The 19788-nt window shown below is 37.7% G+C and overlaps 1 protein-coding gene across 3 annotated transcripts; it reads right to left on the reverse strand.

The window, feature by feature from the left end:
- Nucleotides 1-516: 516 nt before the first annotated feature.
- On the reverse strand, nucleotides 517-19189 carry clcn1a (chloride channel, voltage-sensitive 1a). 3 transcript variants are annotated; one of them, XM_057355592.1, is made up of 23 exons: nucleotides 18640-19189; nucleotides 13249-13501; nucleotides 13035-13166; nucleotides 11753-11881; nucleotides 11085-11218; nucleotides 10833-10910; nucleotides 10510-10588; nucleotides 9705-9830; nucleotides 9491-9575; nucleotides 9075-9176; nucleotides 8853-8937; nucleotides 7809-7964; nucleotides 7296-7365; nucleotides 6692-6802; nucleotides 6127-6340; nucleotides 5567-5700; nucleotides 4380-4594; nucleotides 3604-3685; nucleotides 3412-3497; nucleotides 2699-2743; nucleotides 2467-2571; nucleotides 2297-2383; nucleotides 517-2200 (listed from the first exon to the last, which is right to left on the reverse strand). In XM_057355592.1, exons 1-23 carry the CDS (start codon nucleotides 18688-18690, stop codon nucleotides 1745-1747), a joined length of 3015 nt encoding a protein of 1004 aa, XP_057211575.1. In that variant the 5' UTR covers nucleotides 18691-19189; the 3' UTR covers nucleotides 517-1744. The 3 variants fall into 3 exon arrangements, with proteins under 3 accessions (XP_057211575.1, XP_057211574.1, XP_057211576.1); XM_057355591.1 differs by lacking the exon at nucleotides 18640-19189 and having other exon boundaries at nucleotides 13249-14630; XM_057355593.1 differs by lacking the exons at nucleotides 11753-11881; nucleotides 18640-19189 and having other exon boundaries at nucleotides 13249-14630.
- Between the last annotated feature and the right edge of the window lie 599 nt (nucleotides 19190-19788).

Consider the following 19788-nt stretch of genomic DNA (forward strand, 5'->3'; position numbering starts at 1 on the left):
TAAACACAAAGAAAGATATTTGTAAGAATGTTAGTCATTTTCAGTTCTGTGACAATCCACTACCATATAGTATAATAGTAATAGTGTATCTTTTTTTGTTCTGTTGAACACAAAGTGAGATATTTTTAAGAATTTAGAAAAACAAACAGTCGTGGGGCACCTTTGACTACCATTACATCTTTCCTACTATGGCAGTCAATAATGTCACAGAATTGAAATTTGTTAACATTCTTCCAAATATTTTTCTCTGTGTTCATCATATATAATTTATACAGGTTTGAAATGACATGAGGCTGAGTAAATGATGGCAGAATTTTCATTTTTCTGTGACCTATCACTTAAGGGATGCTGAATATATGTACTTACACCACAGACAGGAAACAAATGACAATAGTGTCCCACATGATTGACATAATAAAAAAACTTGCCATAGTTTATTGTATCATCATTTCATGATATTTACTTATACTTTATTATATATATATATATATATATATATACAGTATATATACACACACACACAACAACTTAGACAAAACATTATTTGAAAAAATCATTTTACAAATTATGGCTCAAACAATCCAAAAAGACTGGCTTGTTTAACTTATAGTTGGGTAAAATAGGAACAAACCCAACCATTGGATTAAATTAACCTAGAAAATGTGACCCTGTCTGTGAAAACCAGGCTGAAGTCTCATAATCTAATAATGAGATAATAAGCATCAAAGTTTGATTTCAAGCATCAATTTCTCTATATTGTATATTTTTGACATGGCCGTACTCAGGCAATATTATATTTTCACAGAAGGCACTTTACATTATGTAGGATGATTTCATGCAGAAAACAGTAAATCACCCCCCCCAAAAAAGACTAGATGGGTCACAATTGTCCATACTTGACCCAAACGTGGGTTGAAACAAGCCAGAATTTCTTAGGTTTCTGTCAACATCCCATCACACAGAAAAAACGATGAATAAATAAATAAGTAAATAAGGATGAGAAACAAAGAGGCAAACAAATATAACTCAAACTTCACTGAAATGACAATAGATCACATAATTCCACATAGATTGTTCATAAACAGCAGTCTTGGTTTAAAGACATGAGAGACACCTGAGAGTATTTTTTGACAGATAAGGTGAACCACATGACAGGTTTCGAAAAAAGACAGAACACACCCTGAACTAAAATAGTTACAAAACAGAAAAATATTACAGAAAAAAAGACATGAAGAGAGAGATTCCTTCCTATTAAATTCTGAAAAAGTTCACAATGTGCCACCTGCTGGCCAACTTTTGCTTTGAGGTGTGACAGAAATAGCCAAATTCAGTAAGAATATTCTTTATGACTTCCACTTAAAAATGAATGCATAATGGCATTGAAAACATTAGTAAGTAAATCACAGGTTCCATGTTACCTGCTGACTGAAAAGGAAGACATAAAACAGGGATGTTATATTTAAATTATATTAGGTTTTTTATATTGGGGAGCACCGGTTTGCCCATAATTTCAGTAACAAGTCTCATTATAAAACTGCTCCTGGGCCACATCGCGACAACCATCCAAAAAAGTTTCTACTGTTTGACAGAATTTGTTTGTGAGAGGACGAGGAACAAAACAGGAAGAGAAAAACTAAATGGGACACTGTAAAACCTTAAAACAAAACATGACTAAAAAACAAAAAAGTTGAAGTGAACAAACACAATCACACATCAAAGTAAAGAAAAAAAAAAACTCTTTGTTCTAAAGCGGCTCTTCTTCCTCGTCTTCACCCTCCTTGTTTTCGGGTACAGGCTGCAGGGTGGAGAAAGGGATGGGGGAAAGAGTGGAGGGCGGCAGGGAGGGGCTACTATTGGGACTTCCTGCCTCACTGTTACTACTTCCTGTCCCACTACTACTCCTGCTGCTTCCTGTCGTGCTCCTGCTGTTCTCCACTATCACCTCCCGCTTCACACCCTCAATCCACACCTCCATTTCTTCTTTCTGGTCCTTCTCTGGGGCCGCGGGGCTCGGGGAATGGCCGTGAGGGACCACGGGGGCACACAGGGGTGAGGAGGGGGCCGTGGTGGAGCCCGGAGAGGATGGAGGCGAGGAGGCCTGAGGAGGCTTCGCAGATTTACGAATGGTGTCCCGGAAACTGGCCAGAGGGGGGCGTAAACGCACGCCGCTACGGGTGGAACCCTCGATGGCTTTTTGTAGCTAACAAGTACAAACAAAAAATTATGGATTGCAGCTTTAATGAATTCATGTATGTATAGAAATAAACTGATAGATATGCATGGACGGATGAATGACCTCTTTCAGTGCCACAACTCCCACCAGTTTCCCAGTATTGGTTACATAGGCATGACTCAGCCCCAGTAAAGAGAACAGAGTATGAGTCTGAAAATGAAGACGATTCAGTTTCATTGCCATTCAAATTCTGAATCATTTTGTGAGTCACACTAATAACGCCATCGTCTCACCTTATGTAGTGACGTTCTCTCTACGAGCTGAAAGGGGGAGGGGTCTATTCTGATCTGATCGATTTCTAGAGGTTTGTCCATCTCTGCCTCCTCCCATGCTTTGATCTACGGAAACCAATCGCAAGTCACAGATCACATAAAAATAAAACGTCCAACAACGTTCAGATCATAATAAATTAGAATTCAAGCTAGTGTCGCGTCTAATTGAAAGATCATGTTGCTGTAGGCCTACCTCCTCTGGTGTCATTGTATCTGTCAAAGGTGGAGGATTAGACTCCTGAATGGAAAGAAGGACAAGAAAATATAATTCATGAATTCGCTGAGAGCTTAAAGCCCATTGCACATTGAGTCTGAAATTTGTGTCCGAAATTTCCGCACGTTAAAAAATAAATACGACCTCACGTTGTGTCAATCACATTTACATACTGCCTCCGATATTTTCGTCCGTCATAAAAAAATTCAGACCGGGTTCGATTTTCTGCGTTTTCGCATCCGTAGCAAGCATTTTGAGTGGCCTTTTATAACAATTCAGAGACACCGTACAAACGAGAGCCAAATATGAAAAAAACGCGTACGAAAATTTCGGACTGTATGTGTAAAGACCTTAAGAGTTTGTAATTTTGCACATTAATACATTTTATGGAAGGTCATTCATTTTCCTTTTATCGTACATGCCCTTGAAAAACAATGAAGAATATTAAAGCAGACCATTTCCTATTCTCATTTTATCGACCATCCATTAAAATGTTATAAATGCTGACAGTAATTAATTTGGTGCTCCCAAATTCACTAGATGGAACACACGCACGCACAGAGAGTTTGGATGTCTTCACAATGTGCCAAAAGTCTGTTTTTCTACACTGTGAGGAGAGTTTCATGCTTATAACCCTGAACCAGAAACACACAGAGATTTCCACAAGGGACCTATGAACACAAACAATGTACCTGTGGCTGACCTTCTATGTGTTTTTCTGAAGAGGACGAAAAGACATTTCGTAATATTCTCCCGAAAGACTGGGAAGGAGCCTTATCTAAGCAGGAGAAAAGAGACAGAGACTCAAAAAGAAGGAAAGTGGATTAAAGAATAAGTATGCTTGTTCAATAGTTTGCCTGATTTGCACTTGAAAATCCTCTTACCAGGAGACGTGTGATTGGTTGAAGGTTCTGATGGTTTAGGCGGTGACACAGGACCGTTTCGTTCCTCTTCCACTGGCATCGTCTAAAGATTCACAGAGGAAAATGCTCTTTAGTATGATATGCAATAATCTATATCAGACTTTTCTAGGGCTGTCAAATGATTAATCGTGATTAATTGCATCCAGAAAAATGTTTGTGTTTACATACATCTGTGCATATGAATTTTGTATTTTTGTACTGAAATGATACATACATTTTTCAATTTTTCTGTAATATATGCATGTATGTGTATGTTTTTTAAAATGCAAAATTCATATGCACAGTACACAGACATATCGTATGTAAACACAAACTTTTATTCTGGATGCGATTAATCGTGATTGATCGTTTGACAGCCCTACTATTTTCGAAAGCATTTAGCTAATTCTTTGATTATTATTGCACATGCAATTGTTATTCACTCATATAAAAACTGGGGACTACTCAAATGTGCACTATTTGTGCTCATAAAGATTGACTTGTCACACCTCAGGACCAGTTTAAAATGAGTAAGTGAAGGCAAAGGTTATTTAAACCCATTCCTGTCATATTTTTATAGATGCAATGAGTCAATTTAGCCAAATAAAAATAACTATTTTACTTTAAAAAGAATTACTTTCATGTAAAGTTTCAGAAACATTTTACCACATAACGGACATTGTTTTGGCCCCAACAGACAGACAGACAGACAGACATGCACGTCTTTAAAATTTAAGATGATCCATGACAAATCCAACCTCTTTCTGCATCCCTTTGTCTAATTCATTTTCATCTTCATTCTCCTCTCCATCCTCATCGACAAAGTCAAACGATTCCCAGCTGACTCTGGCACATGGCACCTGACCTTGCGAGCCCTGTCCTTGCATCAAGATCCGCCTCTCTGCTGACAGCCACCAATCACAGAGGGCGAGAAGCTCGGATCTCTCAATGCTGCCCAATAGAATCATAGATTCTGTTGAAGGTGAAGTGAGTTCCAAAAACAGTCACAAATGGGCATTTAAATCATTCAGGACACGAGTGCTGTTACAAAGCCTAGACAGATACGAAGGCAGCATCCTAACCAAAAAGGGACCTTATAAGTGACTGATTTAAATCACACTACACAGGCAACAATGCAACTCTCTAATAAGTACAAAAATACATAACACATAAATATAGGAAAGAACTTCCAAATAATTGATATTTATACTTTTCGGGATTAAATGAAATATTTTATACCCAACATTTTATTTGTTGCCTAACATTCTGAACTACATTCAGGTCGAAAGCTTGATGCTTAAAAATGTTGCCTAGGTAGACAGCTCCCTAGGTTTTGGAAACACTCCTCAGTCCTCACCTAAGTATATGGCATGCAACTTAAGAACAGTGTTGGGTGTAACTAGTTAATAAGTAAGCAGTTACTGTAATTTAATTACTTTCCCTTGAAAAAGTAAAGTAAGGGATTACTCTTATTTTTTCTGTAATTTAATTACAGTTACTTCTGATGTAATTAAACTAAATACTTTGTGTAATATTTGTGTGTGCAATAGTGGAATTGACATCAAAATTGAAAGTCTAACTTTAAAATCCCTGCTTTAATGAATAATTCTCACATTTGTAATACTTTGGTCAGTTAATAGAGTACTTTATGTAGTTAATATTATTTGATTGAATGAATTAAAAGAGCCCTTTCATGTCTATCCTTAAATCACTTAACTAATCAAGGTTGATGTAGGATATAGAAAGTAATTAGTAATAAGTAATTAAATACTTTTTGGAGAGAGTAATTTGTACAGTAATCTAATTACACGATTGAATATGTAATTAGTAACTAGTAATTAATTACTTTTCCAGAGTAACTTACCCAACACTGCTTAAGAACATATCATCATACATAAATAAATCTAATAAAACTATACGGACGGATGTACAAGCAAGGTCTTACCTTTTGAGTCAACCAGAGGGAAGGTTTTTAAGGAAACTGAATCCAGTAAATGCAGAACTTCTCTGTATGTGGAGTGGGAACATAAAAACTTGACTTTCCTCACCATGATATCCTCCACAAATATATTATACTGGCTGCAAGAACACAGAATAAAAGCAATAAGCTTAAACAGTAACTGAGATATTGTGTCAATAACACAATATTTGACCCTGCGTTTGTTTCACAAGTGGTAAATTCAAAAAGTTCAAGGTAATTGATATGCATCCACTGCCCTACACCACAAAGGGTCAATAAAAGAGAAGGCGGCGTCCTTAATAAAGATGAAATAAACGTCTCAAATTTAATATGTGTGGATAGGATCACAGTTAGCTGGAAGAGAGCCAAGGCTTCATGTCGCCCCCCTTGTCGACAAGTGTATTCACTAATAGCTCCCACTGCTAATAAATCACAAGCGCTTTGATGGGCCGTCAGGATGAAATGAGGGGGAGCTCGGCGGCAAGCCGCTTCATGACATGATGCTGTGTGGCATCACATTGGTGCTTTCTGCTGCGTCTGCACACCTTATGTGGCCGAATCCTAGCTCGGGGAGATACGGCAGCTTCTTGACCTGGATGATGGAGTCGTACAGTGAGGGTTGCAAGCCCTGGGCGACCATGTTGGCCAGAATGACGGCAACCATCATAGGGAGGATGTGAGATATCTGACCAGTCAACTCGAAACAGATCACTGCCGTGGAAACGGTGTGGGTGACCGCGCCCGTCAGCGCTGCGGCGCCTTGAGGAGACAGACAGAGACGGACCAATCACATAACGGAAAGATTGAGTAGTGTAAGGCCAGGGTCACGGCATGCATGACAGGTTGAGGAGTGACGTGATGAAAGCGTGTGGACAGAAATTATACAGAGGGTTTGAAATAAAGAGAAGGGAGAGGAAGTGACATCATCAGTGTGGCATAAGCAAGCATTGGGTAATAGAGCTGATGCAACAAAAGCGGTATTTAAAAAAAAACATTTAAAATTCTTGAGGGAAGCTAGGGATCAAAAATACGAATTCTCTCTCAGGACTATAGACAGAACAACTTTAGAGCGCTGGATTGGAAGAGGAGGAGGAGGAAAGGATGACTGACCAATGACAGCGTACCCTCCAGGGATGATGCGGTACAATATTCCATCAAACATGATCCCATGAGGAAAGAGAGTGGCCATGATCTCACCCACTAAACGACCAAATGCGGCACCTATATATGGAACAGCAAAGAGATTGTGAGCCCAGTGCATTAAAGTAGTCTGTTTTTTAATGTGTATTATGTAATACATTTTAAAACATAGGGTGAGGTTCAAACGTTGATACCACTAATATATTTTTCTTCTGGTAACACTTTCATAATAAGGTTCAATTTGTTAATGTTAATGAACGTTAATAAATTAGATTTCTTACAACTAACAATGAACACCAATTTTTGATGTATTATTTATGTTCTCCCAGCATGATCAGAGAATGTTAAAAGCATTTTGTAGGATGGTCAGTATCATAAATGTACTAGGTTGTACTTTTTCCTATTAGATTTTAAATTAAATATGGATCCCACTACTCTATTTTAAATGTGACAGCCTAGTTTTTTTTAATAAAACTTTTACATCTTGTCATATTTGTATTGCAGTAATCCTCAAATAAAAAAAATGTATCTGTAAATGTAAGTCAGTGATAAATCAATAATCCTGAAGACCTACCCAATACAAAGACAGGCATGAAGGCTCCAGATGGGATGGGCATCGTGGTGGAAACTGCAGACATCCAGAACTGTGAGATGAATAATAATGTTTTCATATGGTTGCCTTAATTATACATACAGCCATACATATTTTTTAGATAACCGATTATGAAACTTACAGAAATATAAAAGTAAAAATAACAGAGTTATTGTACAAAATGGTAAAAAAGTGCATTAATAAGCTTCTTTATTTATTGAGGTTCATAACCTTAGTGCATTCATAGACTTTCTGCACCGCATAGCTGTTTTGTCATTTTGTCACTTTAATGATGCAGTTCACTTTCTGAGGACAGAAAAAGTTCTTGCGATGCATTTTATTAGGAAGCATTAGACTAAGACAAAATGAAAAACCTAAATAGTTAAATAGCACAGATGGACCTTGAAACGGAGAGGTGAAGATAAATAGGAAAGAGAGAACCGAAGGACAAACGTCTGGGAGATAAATGTGAACAAGAGTGTGAAAACGACTAACCTTCATGATGAAGAAGAGAATGAGAATGACAAAGACACTGACATCAGGGTGAAACCAGACAGCCGAGCGCCCGAGACCAGGTGGAGGAGGAGAGCCCCATATTTTTGTCCAGGTGAAGTTATCAAACAGCGAGTTGATGCATTCCCTGGGCATCAGCTGTAGAATAATTCACATATTTCAAAACTCAATCCAAATTCATTTTGATATTTGTTTAAGAGAAAAACAAACCAAGCATTAGAGGATCGTCCTTAGACGATAACATTGAATTTATGCATTTGGCAGATGATTTTATCCAAAATCGGGTACAGCGGGTATACATACACAATGTAACAATTTTTTTTTAAGTTGTTTTTCGCTTTAATTTTTATTGTTTCTTTATTAAGATTAACATGCTGAATAAGAAAATCACAATTTTTTTACCATCGATGGTAAAATCAAAAAAATATTTTCATACATTTCGGTATTATTACTCGTACACAGAAATTACAAGGTACTGGCATAACACAGAGCTCAAAACAACAGTTTAACATAACAGTTACTAAAAATGAGTCGTCCTAAACTGCAGAAGTGTACATTTGATCGTTTTTGTCATTTATGACTAATACTGTCTTCACTAACCAAGTTCCAGACCTAGTCACCCATCATCGCTTCATTCCACCTGCGCTACAGAAATTTCCAGAATTTTCTGGCAGTGACAATTGGAAAATCATTTTTAAAATATGTAAAAATGTGTTGTTTTTCTTTATTTGCAATATACCAATATATCGTAATTAATTATGTAAGCTCAAAAAGTACTTGAGCTAAATATACACTAAAACATTGATGCTACAAGAATATACAGTAAATATTACCACAATAATTAGCACCACAGAAGTGTACAAGAACTATAAGAGTACAAAAACTATAATTTGTTACACTGTGTTATCAGTCCTTGTGAATCAAACCCATGACATTGCTTTACCAGTTGAGCTACAGGAACATTTTGTATCAAAATGAGCAAAACTGGTAGTGATGTCAGTTGTTAACAAATGTTTCCAATCTGACCTCTCCAGCCATAAATTGTCCGAAGCCCGGAGGGAATGTCAGTGTTGTAATTACTAAGGTCACAACAGCAGGGAAGATCAGTCGGCTGGGGAGACAAAATGTGACACGTCCGTGTATGGATCACAATTACAGCAAATGAACTTGACAAATACTACTGCACATCATACCCCCATTAACTACTAAAAATGAAAGCTCATACATCTGTTGTCACTTCATCCTTACTGTTTTGTTAGGAAACGAGTGAGGATGTTCGGTCTCCTCATAAACAGGACCACTTGGCGGTTCAGGTATACGAAAAAAGCTCCAAGAAAGCCACAAGATATCCTGCGGAAAAACAGGAACAAGGCCAAACATATCACATTGTTTTAAAGATCCAGACACAAAGAGCACGCTCTCTAAATTAAGCAACAAATATAGATCCCTAACATCCTTAATATGTTGGAATAACTGTCTTCATCAAAATGTGTTAGTAAAATCCAAGTTAATGAGAACACTGTAATCCCGATGCTAGCATCTGGTTTCTTATCAAATGTAAAACTCAGGTCTGCGAGTGTATCAAGGGTTTTCAGTATAACACACACACAGCTTCAGGACAATGCCCTCACCACGGACGGCACGCTCTCGCCCCGCGCTCTCACCCAATAATGGCGAACGCTGGGAGCTCCTGCAGATCGAAGGGAAAATCCATGCGGAAGTTGGTACGGAAGAGAGCAGTGATGGTGACTGAGGGAGAGAAACGGGAAAGTTGGATGTAGATTAGGTATGCATAGAGAAAGACGACCACCTGTTCATCTCAATGATGCCAAGAAGTGTGTGTCATTCTGGAATTGTTTAGCACGGTGCATGTCTCACCTGCATCTTTATTAAACACAGACAGCACCCTGAATATGAAAGCACTGAACGTGGCAGCAAAGTAACCCCTCCAGTAGTTTCTCACAGCAAAATAGGTTGATGTGACCTCAATGCTGAACAACACACCTTGATACAGAACAAAACGACAACATTTAGGAGTGAATGTCATCTACATTACTATTATAGCTTGATGAAACTGAGTAGACATTTTAAAAGGATATGTTATATAAAGAAAATACCAAATCGTGTTTGCACTGCAAAAAACTCCAAAACTTCCGAAAGCAAATTGCTTGAGACATTAAGCCTTGTTTAATCATATCTGACTGCATATGTTCTTGGAATAAGAAAAGCAACCTGCCAATGGAGTAAAAAAGTCAAACTCAAAACGTTCTAAAAACAACTATTAGTATTATAATTTATATATCTTACAAAATTCATGTTTTAGACATTGATTGTTTACACATTTTAATAAAAAAACAATTGTTGCTTATATTGTATATATTGCTATATATATTACTATTACTCTTTTGACATATATACAGTAAATTAAAAATAAATTGTATTTTTGTTTCATTTTTTGTTTAATCTACAGCCTTAATTTATTCTTTACATTATATTTTAAATCTCATTTTATATTTTATTTGATTATTTTGCACAGTCTGTAGAGTTGGCCGGATTTAATTTCAGTGCACTGTGTATATTAACCGTCTGTGCGATAAATATAAATCTTGAATCTTAACATCTAACATTCTTTAAGATAGTAGAGAAACTCATCATTTTACTATTTATGAACAATGCACTTTACCTCCAAGAGGGGTCCCAAAACAGCATCCAACCCCTACAGCACAACCCACTGTGAGGATGTCTGTATAACAATATGGGCTCTACTGACACAGAACAAACAGAAAGATGAAAGTGGACACAGTTGAAAACACACGTGGGTGATGAAGGGAAAAAATGAATGAAAATATAAATGCCTTGCATGATATGACACAGTTTATCAGCGCTGTCCTCAAATATAATACATAATAAAAAAAATCCTCTCCCTGGATGATAAATGAGCCTACAGTGGTTTATGAATGGAGATGCCGAATATGCATTTTAGAATCTCTGTGTACCTCCGCTTACCTGATAGACTCCAGAGAAGAAGGACATAAACCTGCTGAGCACAGCGGCACAGATACTGGCTATATGAACGAAAGGACCCTAAAACATACAAGAATCAGAAAGACGGTTAGCGTAGGATAGGGTCAATCTCACTTATTTACAGTGCAGTTTTGTTTCATTTGAAATAAGAATGCTAAATTGGCCTGATGCAAAGTCTGTATCCATTCAAATCCAACTCGCCAATCCCAAAATGGCAAAATTGTAGTATCTCACCTCCTTTCCAACTGGCAATCCACTGCCCAGGCCAGCAGTGAGTCCAACCACTTTGGCAATAAATGCTTTAAGTGTCAAATACTCCTTCAGCACAACACCTCTAAGGATGGTTTTCAGCTCTGGAATACCAGAGCCTGGAGAAAAAGAGACAAAAAAAGGAAAAAAGACAGGAGAGTGTATTCAAATGATGCTATAGATACAGCAACCAGCAGGTGGCGTTTTTTTTTCATCCTAAAGGTTCATAACTTTTGAAGGTATTGTATGATGCAGGTTTTAAATCATTATGTAAAAAATAGTCCATTTTTTCAAGCAGTGAATTAATTCAAAGACGATCTCTACAGATCTCAATGCTGTGACACATTTTTGACACCAACAATAGAAATAATTCATAAATCATGTGGGAGATGTGTTGTCACAAATGTGCAAGGTAAAAACAAATACTTTCATGGACAAAATATATTTATATATACATAGTGTACAGTATATGTATTGTTTACTTTTCCATTTTTGGCCCTAGTAAGAGATTAGCAAAGCGTAGTGTTTAATGCTGTGTTAATTTGCATACCTGTGTTCAACATGTGGTGTAAGATAAACGAAAGCTGATGGGGTACAAAAACAAAAGTACAGTATACAGAACAGAGCTGAGGGAAAAGGCTGGGAGTACACACCAATGGCCTGAGGAGCGAGTAGGTGGCAGAAGAGAGAGGCAAAAATGATGAGCGCCATAGGATAGAAAACCCAGACCAGGTACTGCAGCGGGATGTTTCCCTTCAACTCCGCATAAAACCATTTATATGCTGAGGAACAGGGAGAGGTACAGCAGTGATGGAAGAGACAGATAGAGGCATGCAGAACAAAAGCGTGGAAGATGTTTTAGGAGAGCTTAGAGAAGGAGAAAAATAACTTTGGACGGAAAATGCACACTGCGTTTTAATACCATCCAATGCACATCCATGACATTCGCGTATCCAGTTTATGTATAATCTGCTGCACCTTCGCATATTATTGTGTGTATATATGTGCACATAATGCAAAATGTGTACATATGGTGTATAATGTGTATTGATAACTGTATGTCTAATAGTACACTGTGTGTACTGAGTATATACATGTGTATATTGCACACTGTCATCTGTATAAGTCTGTAAGTAATAGTACTGTCTATATGTAAATTGCTTCTGCACTTTCTGGAGCACGCTCTCAAGAATTTCACTCACCAAGGCACTTGTGCTGTGGTGATGTGACAATAAAAGTGATTTGATTTGATATGAAACAAGGTAAGGAATACAAACTATATACAGAGTGTAACCGTCCGGGAGATGAACTGAATCACAAGCCAGCTGAAAGGACAGACTCATAAAAGCGATTATTTTTTGCGAATCGGGTGGTTTCCTCTGATTTGTAAACGTTAACACGGTATGCTAGTAAGATGTTTTGAATTGATTATATTTACTCATTTTGATTTTCATAAAATTAAAGGTGTGTTCGACCCTGTGCACGGCCACGCATAGCATCAAAGTACCGTGAGATTTTGCGCTGTTTGCTTTTGAATTGCTCTCGCGATATTTTGATGTCGGTTTGATTTGCGCAACGCTGCATAAAAAGTTTCTATATTTTTGTGCATAACATAGGCATACCTAAGTTCGCACAGCCATGCTATTCTGTTGCTGTACAGGAAAATGATATTTACTGTAGTAAAGAATAATATGAAAACTAGGAGTGCAGCGAATATGACGAAAACTAGGAGTCCAGCTATACGTTTTATATGATGCCGGTTAAATGACAATATAAACCTTCTTACTATCCCCTTTTTTACCTGACATCACAAAAGTAGCTTTCTCTACAGATCTCTATGCGTCTGCGACACATTCTTGACACCAGTATTACAAATAAAATCATAAGGATCTTGACATTTTTGTAAAAGTTGCTGAATTCTGGGTAGTGTAGTACCTTGAAGACTCTTGGCACTAGCGTAATCCATGCTCCAGCTTACTAATGCCATTGTAATACCAAGGAGCACCAGAAAGATCCAATCTTCTCCCAGTTTAGAAACGAGGAACTTCTGTACCCGAGCCACACAATCTGAGAAAACATTACAGTCACCTCCTTATCAGATCTCTGTATGCCCAATCTGCTACTGCAAGACCTCCGCAGGCACCCTGACCTCTGCACTTGGAATAGGAGCGGCGTTTCTTGAATGAGGATGTGTGGGCCTGTTCTTGCTCCTGTCCGTCATGACTCCCTATCTCCAGCTCCAGATGATGATGGCTGTGATGTCGACTTCGGCTGTGACTCCGCCCATGGTGACCATGGTGGTGGTGATGTCCACCATGTTTTTTCCTCTGTCTCTCTGTTAGTAGGCGGGTGGCCTCTCTGCGCTGGGACCCACCAGGATGTTCCCTGTACTCTCCATATAGCTGATGATGGAAAAAAATACCTTTTACCGAAGAGTGCAGGTGTAGTAAATTATACCATTTGCACATTTGTAAAATGTACAATGTCACAGCATACAGGCTTTGTACGAGGTGACAGAATTATATTTGTGAACTTTTCCTTTATGTGCTTTGCTTAAAGGCCCCCTAATCTAGCCCTTTTACAAAATGTAATATAAATCTAAGGAGTCCACAGAATGCGACTGTGAAGGTTCAGCTCAAAATTCACCACAGATCTTTTATTAAACTGTGTCCTACATGTCCATTTTTGCCTTTGAGGAAAAACAGGCTGTTTTGGTGTTTGTCTCTTTAAATGCAAATGAGCTGCTGGTCTCCGCCCCCTTTCCAGCAGAACTGTGTGAGCCCGTGCTTCAGTAACAACAAAACTGAAAAAAATGGTCATTAAACAAATGAGAAACACTGTCTCATCTTTAAAAACCAAACACATTGTTTTGTACAAGTGAGAGTACATAAGACAAATGCGTTATTTGTTTAAAAACTCAGCACGCTCTCTTCCGAGTGAATGCACAAACGCGTTACGTCTTTATATCCGGCACATTGCTCTTATAAGTGAAAGTTAACATGATAAACGCATCATATCTATAAAAACTGAAAACATGCTCTCTATGAGTGAATGCACAAACGCATTACGTCTTTACAACGTGCACATTGTTTTTATAAGTGACAATGCACGAGACAAACGCGTCATATGTTTAAAAACTGAAAACATGACCCATCATGAATCCAACATTTTACTATGATTCTTTTGTGAAGCATCCCGGTTTAAAGTGACTTGACGTCTTCTGCTCATTCCGTTGAGAAATATAACTAATCCACAGCGTCTTCAGAGGCTCAGATGTCGGGAGTAAATGCAGACTTATGTTCAGTCTGGCATCCAACAACAAAGCACGTTTGTTTATAAAACATTCTTGTAGCTCACTGTAAGTAGTCCAGCGTGAAAACAATGGCGGACAGTGTACAACTCGATGAGGGCGGAGACAGCAGAGTCCATCAGCAGTCATAGGCAGGGCTCAATTGAGGTTTATTGGGGATTTTAAAAAAATGAATGGGTGGATTTTTATCATTCTAGGGTGGTGTTCTACATTTAGATTTATAACCATCCGGATGAGACCCAGACATCTGGAAGATACATTCCCTGTGTCTATATTCCTTCACACTCACTCTCTCCTTTACTCTTACACACAAACACAAAGATGCTTGCAAAAACACACAACTGTAGTTTTCTTTACTTAAAGTGTTACATGAGATGGATACATATATGTACCTAATCTGACACCTGACTTTTTAAACATTTCACAAAACACATTTCTTTTAGTTCCTGTACTCACAACTTCTCACAGGTCATAAGTGGGTTAAGATAGCTTTACTTAAAAGAGTATTTATCAGCAATTATAGGAAAACTCATTATAGAAATAAATTGAGCTCATATCTGCATGAAACTATGCAAATAAAAAAGGTCCTACTTTATCATTACAAGTTACAGGTGAAAAAACAAAGACGATAAACAAGCACAGATGATTAACGTGCATATAATTTGTCATTTATGCTCGATAAGCCTAAATACACGATGTATAAAAAGAAAAAAAAAACAGGTAATAACAAACCAAACAAGGCAAATAAGCGCCATCTAGTGGATAACACATGAAGCAGGGGCATTGCTCTTTTAAAGCTCTCCTCTGAGCTAAGAACTTATTTTTAAATCAACACCATACATCTCACCATCAGATCCACATAAATTCTTTCAATATGTCAATATAAACAACACAATGACTCAATCTGATCTGCATTTGAACAAGGAATAATATTAGAAAGGACAGATGCAATATGTCAACAATGTTTCACATCAACAAACGCTTAGCTGTTACACATGCATAGTTTATATGCAGCAGACAGTATACAGCTTGCAATATTTCACTAGTATTTACATACTATTAAGTTAAACCATCCATAAACCATAAACTATGCTATTCTGAGAACATAATTGTAAGCTACGCTAATGGACCCACATGGGAGATCTCATTGCTGAAATGTTGATTTTTTTCAAGAGACTTTTTATTTAAGTATCAATTTCTGTCTCAGAAATGTCTTAAAAAATAAAATAAAGATAAATAAAAATAGATGCAAATGAGACATGCATTATCAAACCTATGAGAGAATCTGATGTGAAATGTTACAGTTCACACTGAAATTTAAAGACTCGAGTCTCCATTGGCTCTCTATTTAATCTCATTACAGTCTTTGGAGAAAACACTACAGTGATCTTTGTATTTATTATGTGCTGGGAATGAACTGATTCTACAGTATATCATGGCTTTAGCTTTACATCTCTGCTAAAACCACAGGGATTTAAGCGTTTCTCTGCAGTTTATTAATTTTCTGATCCCTGTATCATAACACACGCATCTATATTTGTTTTTATTGCTATTGGCAGTTTGAAGTTTTATTGAATTAAAGTGCTCGCTTTCACCTTTGGAACGGAACCATGTGGATGATAGGTTTATCATGCATCTCTCTTTCACATAACATATGTCTCTTTCATTCCGTGCGTCTATCCAGTTACTTTCACCCGTTCCCACAGTACATGTAATCCCTCGCTTTCTCTATGTCCCCCCTCCCTCCCCTGTCCGATTCAATTCTGACAAGTTTGTACATCGCCGACCCCCCCATTCACCCTAGACTGGAGCTACCCCCTTTCTACCCGAGCTTGTAACACAAGCCGGGGTGCTAATAATAGTTTTGGTGTGACCCAATGTTCACAGCCACACTTCTCTACACCTCTCTCTCTCTGTGTGTGTGGATCTTTCTTCCTTCCAATTTGCTCATCTGTCTCTCAAGGACTCAACGTTGGAAATACATAACCAGGCGACCAACTCTCACACTAACTGGCATTGGACAGCTATCAATAAACGTAGTGCTAAGGCAAAGCATGTTGATCTCAATCTAAGATACATTTCTATAAAAATAACGACACATGTGCAAATAAAAATAATCAAATAAATAGACAAAGACAATACTATCAGAAAGTTACTATTGTGCCGTTCCCAACCTGTCATTTACATTAGAAGTGGTTTTACAGTATAGATGTGCTGATGTGCTTCAGGCACGTATGTGAAGGCTGTTTAGGCGATTGTTATGCTGTCGTCATGTGATGTTATGCAAAGTCATATGTAATTCTGCTGAAGGTCTTCTAAAATAGACATTCTTCCAATGCTAGGATGACCACATTTGTCAGCATATCCTGACATGCCTGGCCATTATGCTAAAGCTCTTTCTCTGAGCTGCTATGCCAGAATACTTGTTGGTCACAACTGTGTAGTGAGGTTCTTAAAAATAAACTACTAAATTGACTAATAATAAAATAAAGAATGACGTGGAAATATGCAACACGTTCATATGTAGTGTGAGACCCAAGGTGACAATATAAACAATAAATTATCACAAAAGCATGCTGGATCATCAATAACTGTCTTTTGTAAATAAAGTAACTAAATGCACTTTGGGTAACCGATAACCCCACACTACATGTTATTTGGAAATACATTTCCACACGCGTTCTAAATCACTACATGCTGTTTAATAAATGACCCTGTGATATCACTATATGATTTGCAATGAATTACCTCATCTGATTACATAAGAAATGAATGTCACCTTGATAATCTCTGTCATTAAGATGTATCACCACTTCTCTCAAACATTCAGCCTTGCCTTCGTACCTCCAGTCAGTCAAAACAGATGTGCTGGATCTAATGGAGCATACTGATGGTCCCTAATGACAGGTTGAGAGATTATTACACTTTTATTATGTGTGCCCACTTGTGCAACAATTTGGGATTTGATTTTTGGAATGAAGACAAACAAAACATCTAACTTTAAGTCAAACATTTAGCACAGGGCTTGGAATCTGTGGCCGGATTCACGAAACTATTCTTAAGACAAAATATAAGAATGTTCTTAAAGTCCCCGTGAACCGGAAGTTGCGATCGCTACTACTTCCGTATTCTGACACATTTCCGAGTGAAAAGGAATTTCAAAGGAGAAAATGTGTGGGCGTGCTTGCGCTTTTCACTGCCATTGATTGGATGTGTAAAAACAGCTGTTGCATTGATTTTGAAATGAAACTGGCAGCAGACTGACAGTTGAAGGGGAGGAGCTAACGGATGCTCCGGCCAAGCCGTCTAATTTGATTTTATTAGACATAAAGTAGCAATACATCAGCATCACACTCTTGTCAAGGATAACACAAAAAAGTTACAACAATTTATTTCAATTGTGGTCTATAATTTTCCATAATTTACGTCATTTCAGATGGACAGTCATTTCAGGGGGAAGTGCATTTTCAGATTTTAACTGAAGATTATGAGGGTACATGAATTTTAAAAGGAAAGCTATTTACTATAAACCCTGCAATATTTCATGTAAAAATACGAATTGTCATTTTTAGAATTTTCTTAAGAATGTTTTGTGAATCCGGCCCCTGATTATGTGTTTTGTCAACCTTGAAATTGGATGAATGCAGACTATATGATGCGATTTGGGATTTATGATTCATAATAATGATGTGTGATGTTAACAGATGAATAAGCCTTGCCTTGAATAATCCAAAACATAGCCAGGAGTCATTAAACTTTTACCTTTTTTTTTAGTTAAAACATTAAAATACGTTTGTTTGATGGCTTTAACACCAATACTGGGGACAGTGGTCTTATAGGGGAGAGTGCATTAAAATAATTTTCAAATTTACAGACGTTACACTGAAGGAAACAAATCCAAAATACACAATGCACAAACTCTACTTTTCACCACCTAGAACACTTGGAATACATTCTTTTTTTATAATACAATGATTGTTGTGGTTTCTATATAGCATTTTGTTTTATATATAGCAAGTGTTTAAGGGGACAAAAACATCCTCAAAGCGCAGAATCACTCATTGTAATAATCTCTTGTAATATCAGAACTGTGAATCAGAACTCACATAAGAGAAACACACACGTCATGCAGAGATTGAGCAACACCAGAAGATTTAAATGGCAGAAGCAATTCAAAAGAGAACGCAGACAGAAGAATAAATAGCAGAAGAAAAGGTGAGTGTGACTGACCAGGGTTTGCTGATATCTCAGAGCCTTCCTTTGCGACGCATCTGCGGCCATTGACACACTGTCACTTACCCAAAAATAAACCGCCTGTCTGGTTTAGCATTCCCACCCTGGGGTGGCACGGACTGAGGGCACATACACAGTACACACACAAGTTCTCTCAATATCCCTCTCTCTCACTCTCTCTTACACACACGGCTTTCCTGGCTTCACGCACACATAGGCATCTCTCTCTCTCACACACCTTCTCATGTGGTGCAACACAGCAGTCTCGTTGCCCAATTAAGTTCTGTGTGTGTGTGGACCTGTTTGTGTATGTGCTTTGGGCACGTACATGTGTTTCTGCTTTTGTGTGTGTTTGGGTGTAAGAGGGGATTGAAACAAGGTTGTGAATTACAAAGAGAACAGTAGATTCCAATCTAAACCCAGTCCCACTTCATTAGTGGGGCCGACTTAGTGGTCCATCTGGTCGCCCCTGGCAACTCACTAAGACTTTGATCACATGTGGTCGGTTGCATAAACTGCTTAGACTAGTCTTACAAGTTAGTCATCCAATTTTTTTCTTAAATACTGGTCATAACCTCTTTAGGTCAGTCACATATAAATGTAGATTGGTCTAATTAAAATCTAAAAAGTAAGACTTATTAGTCCTAACTAATTGCTACTCAGTGAGACTAGTTGTTAAGACACAGTCTTAACCTAGCTGGCCCCTGTTAATTTGGAAGGGGGACAGCAGCAGGAACTCCCCGGTCCCCCGTGAAACACGATGAGGGGAGGGCAGGGAGGACCAAACCAACTGCGACCCTCTCCGGATTACCCTTTTCATCAGAACATCAGAGATGTTGAACAGTATGTTGAGCAACATACTCCTGATGACACAAAGAGAATGGATAAGGTTAAAGGGATAGGCTTAGCCTACATACAGTGCCGATCCTAGGCCCTATGCAAACCTTTGTGAGGGGCCCTTATCATAATAATTAAAATTAGATAAGTATAACTGTAAACTATAAGAAATAAAAATAAATTAACACACTTAAATGAATAAAAATTGAAAGACAAAAAAACTTAAACTGACAGTAAGAACAATTAAGTATAGAACAATTTTTTGACAGTAAGAACAAAAAAGTATAAAATGAAATTCACATTTTTATT

The sequence above is a fragment of the Triplophysa rosa genome, linkage group LG16 (genome assembly GCF_024868665.1).
Source record: "Triplophysa rosa linkage group LG16, Trosa_1v2, whole genome shotgun sequence".
NCBI classification, from domain to species: domain Eukaryota; kingdom Metazoa; phylum Chordata; class Actinopteri; order Cypriniformes; family Nemacheilidae; genus Triplophysa; species Triplophysa rosa.

Excerpts from the sequence above, each read along its gene's own strand:
- clcn1a (XM_057355591.1), bottom strand. The coding sequence starts at position 13,567 with ATGTGCAAATGGTATAATTTACTACACCTGCACTCTTCGGTAAAAGGT. Across the intron at positions 10,589-10,832 it reads TCTTCTCTGGAGTCTATCAG|AGCCCATATTGTTATACAGA; the intron begins GTAAGCGGAGGT and ends CTGTGTCAGTAG. Across the intron at positions 3,498-3,603 it reads AACCAATCACACGTCTCCTG|ATAAGGCTCCTTCCCAGTCT; the intron begins GTAAGAGGATTT and ends TCTCCTGCTTAG.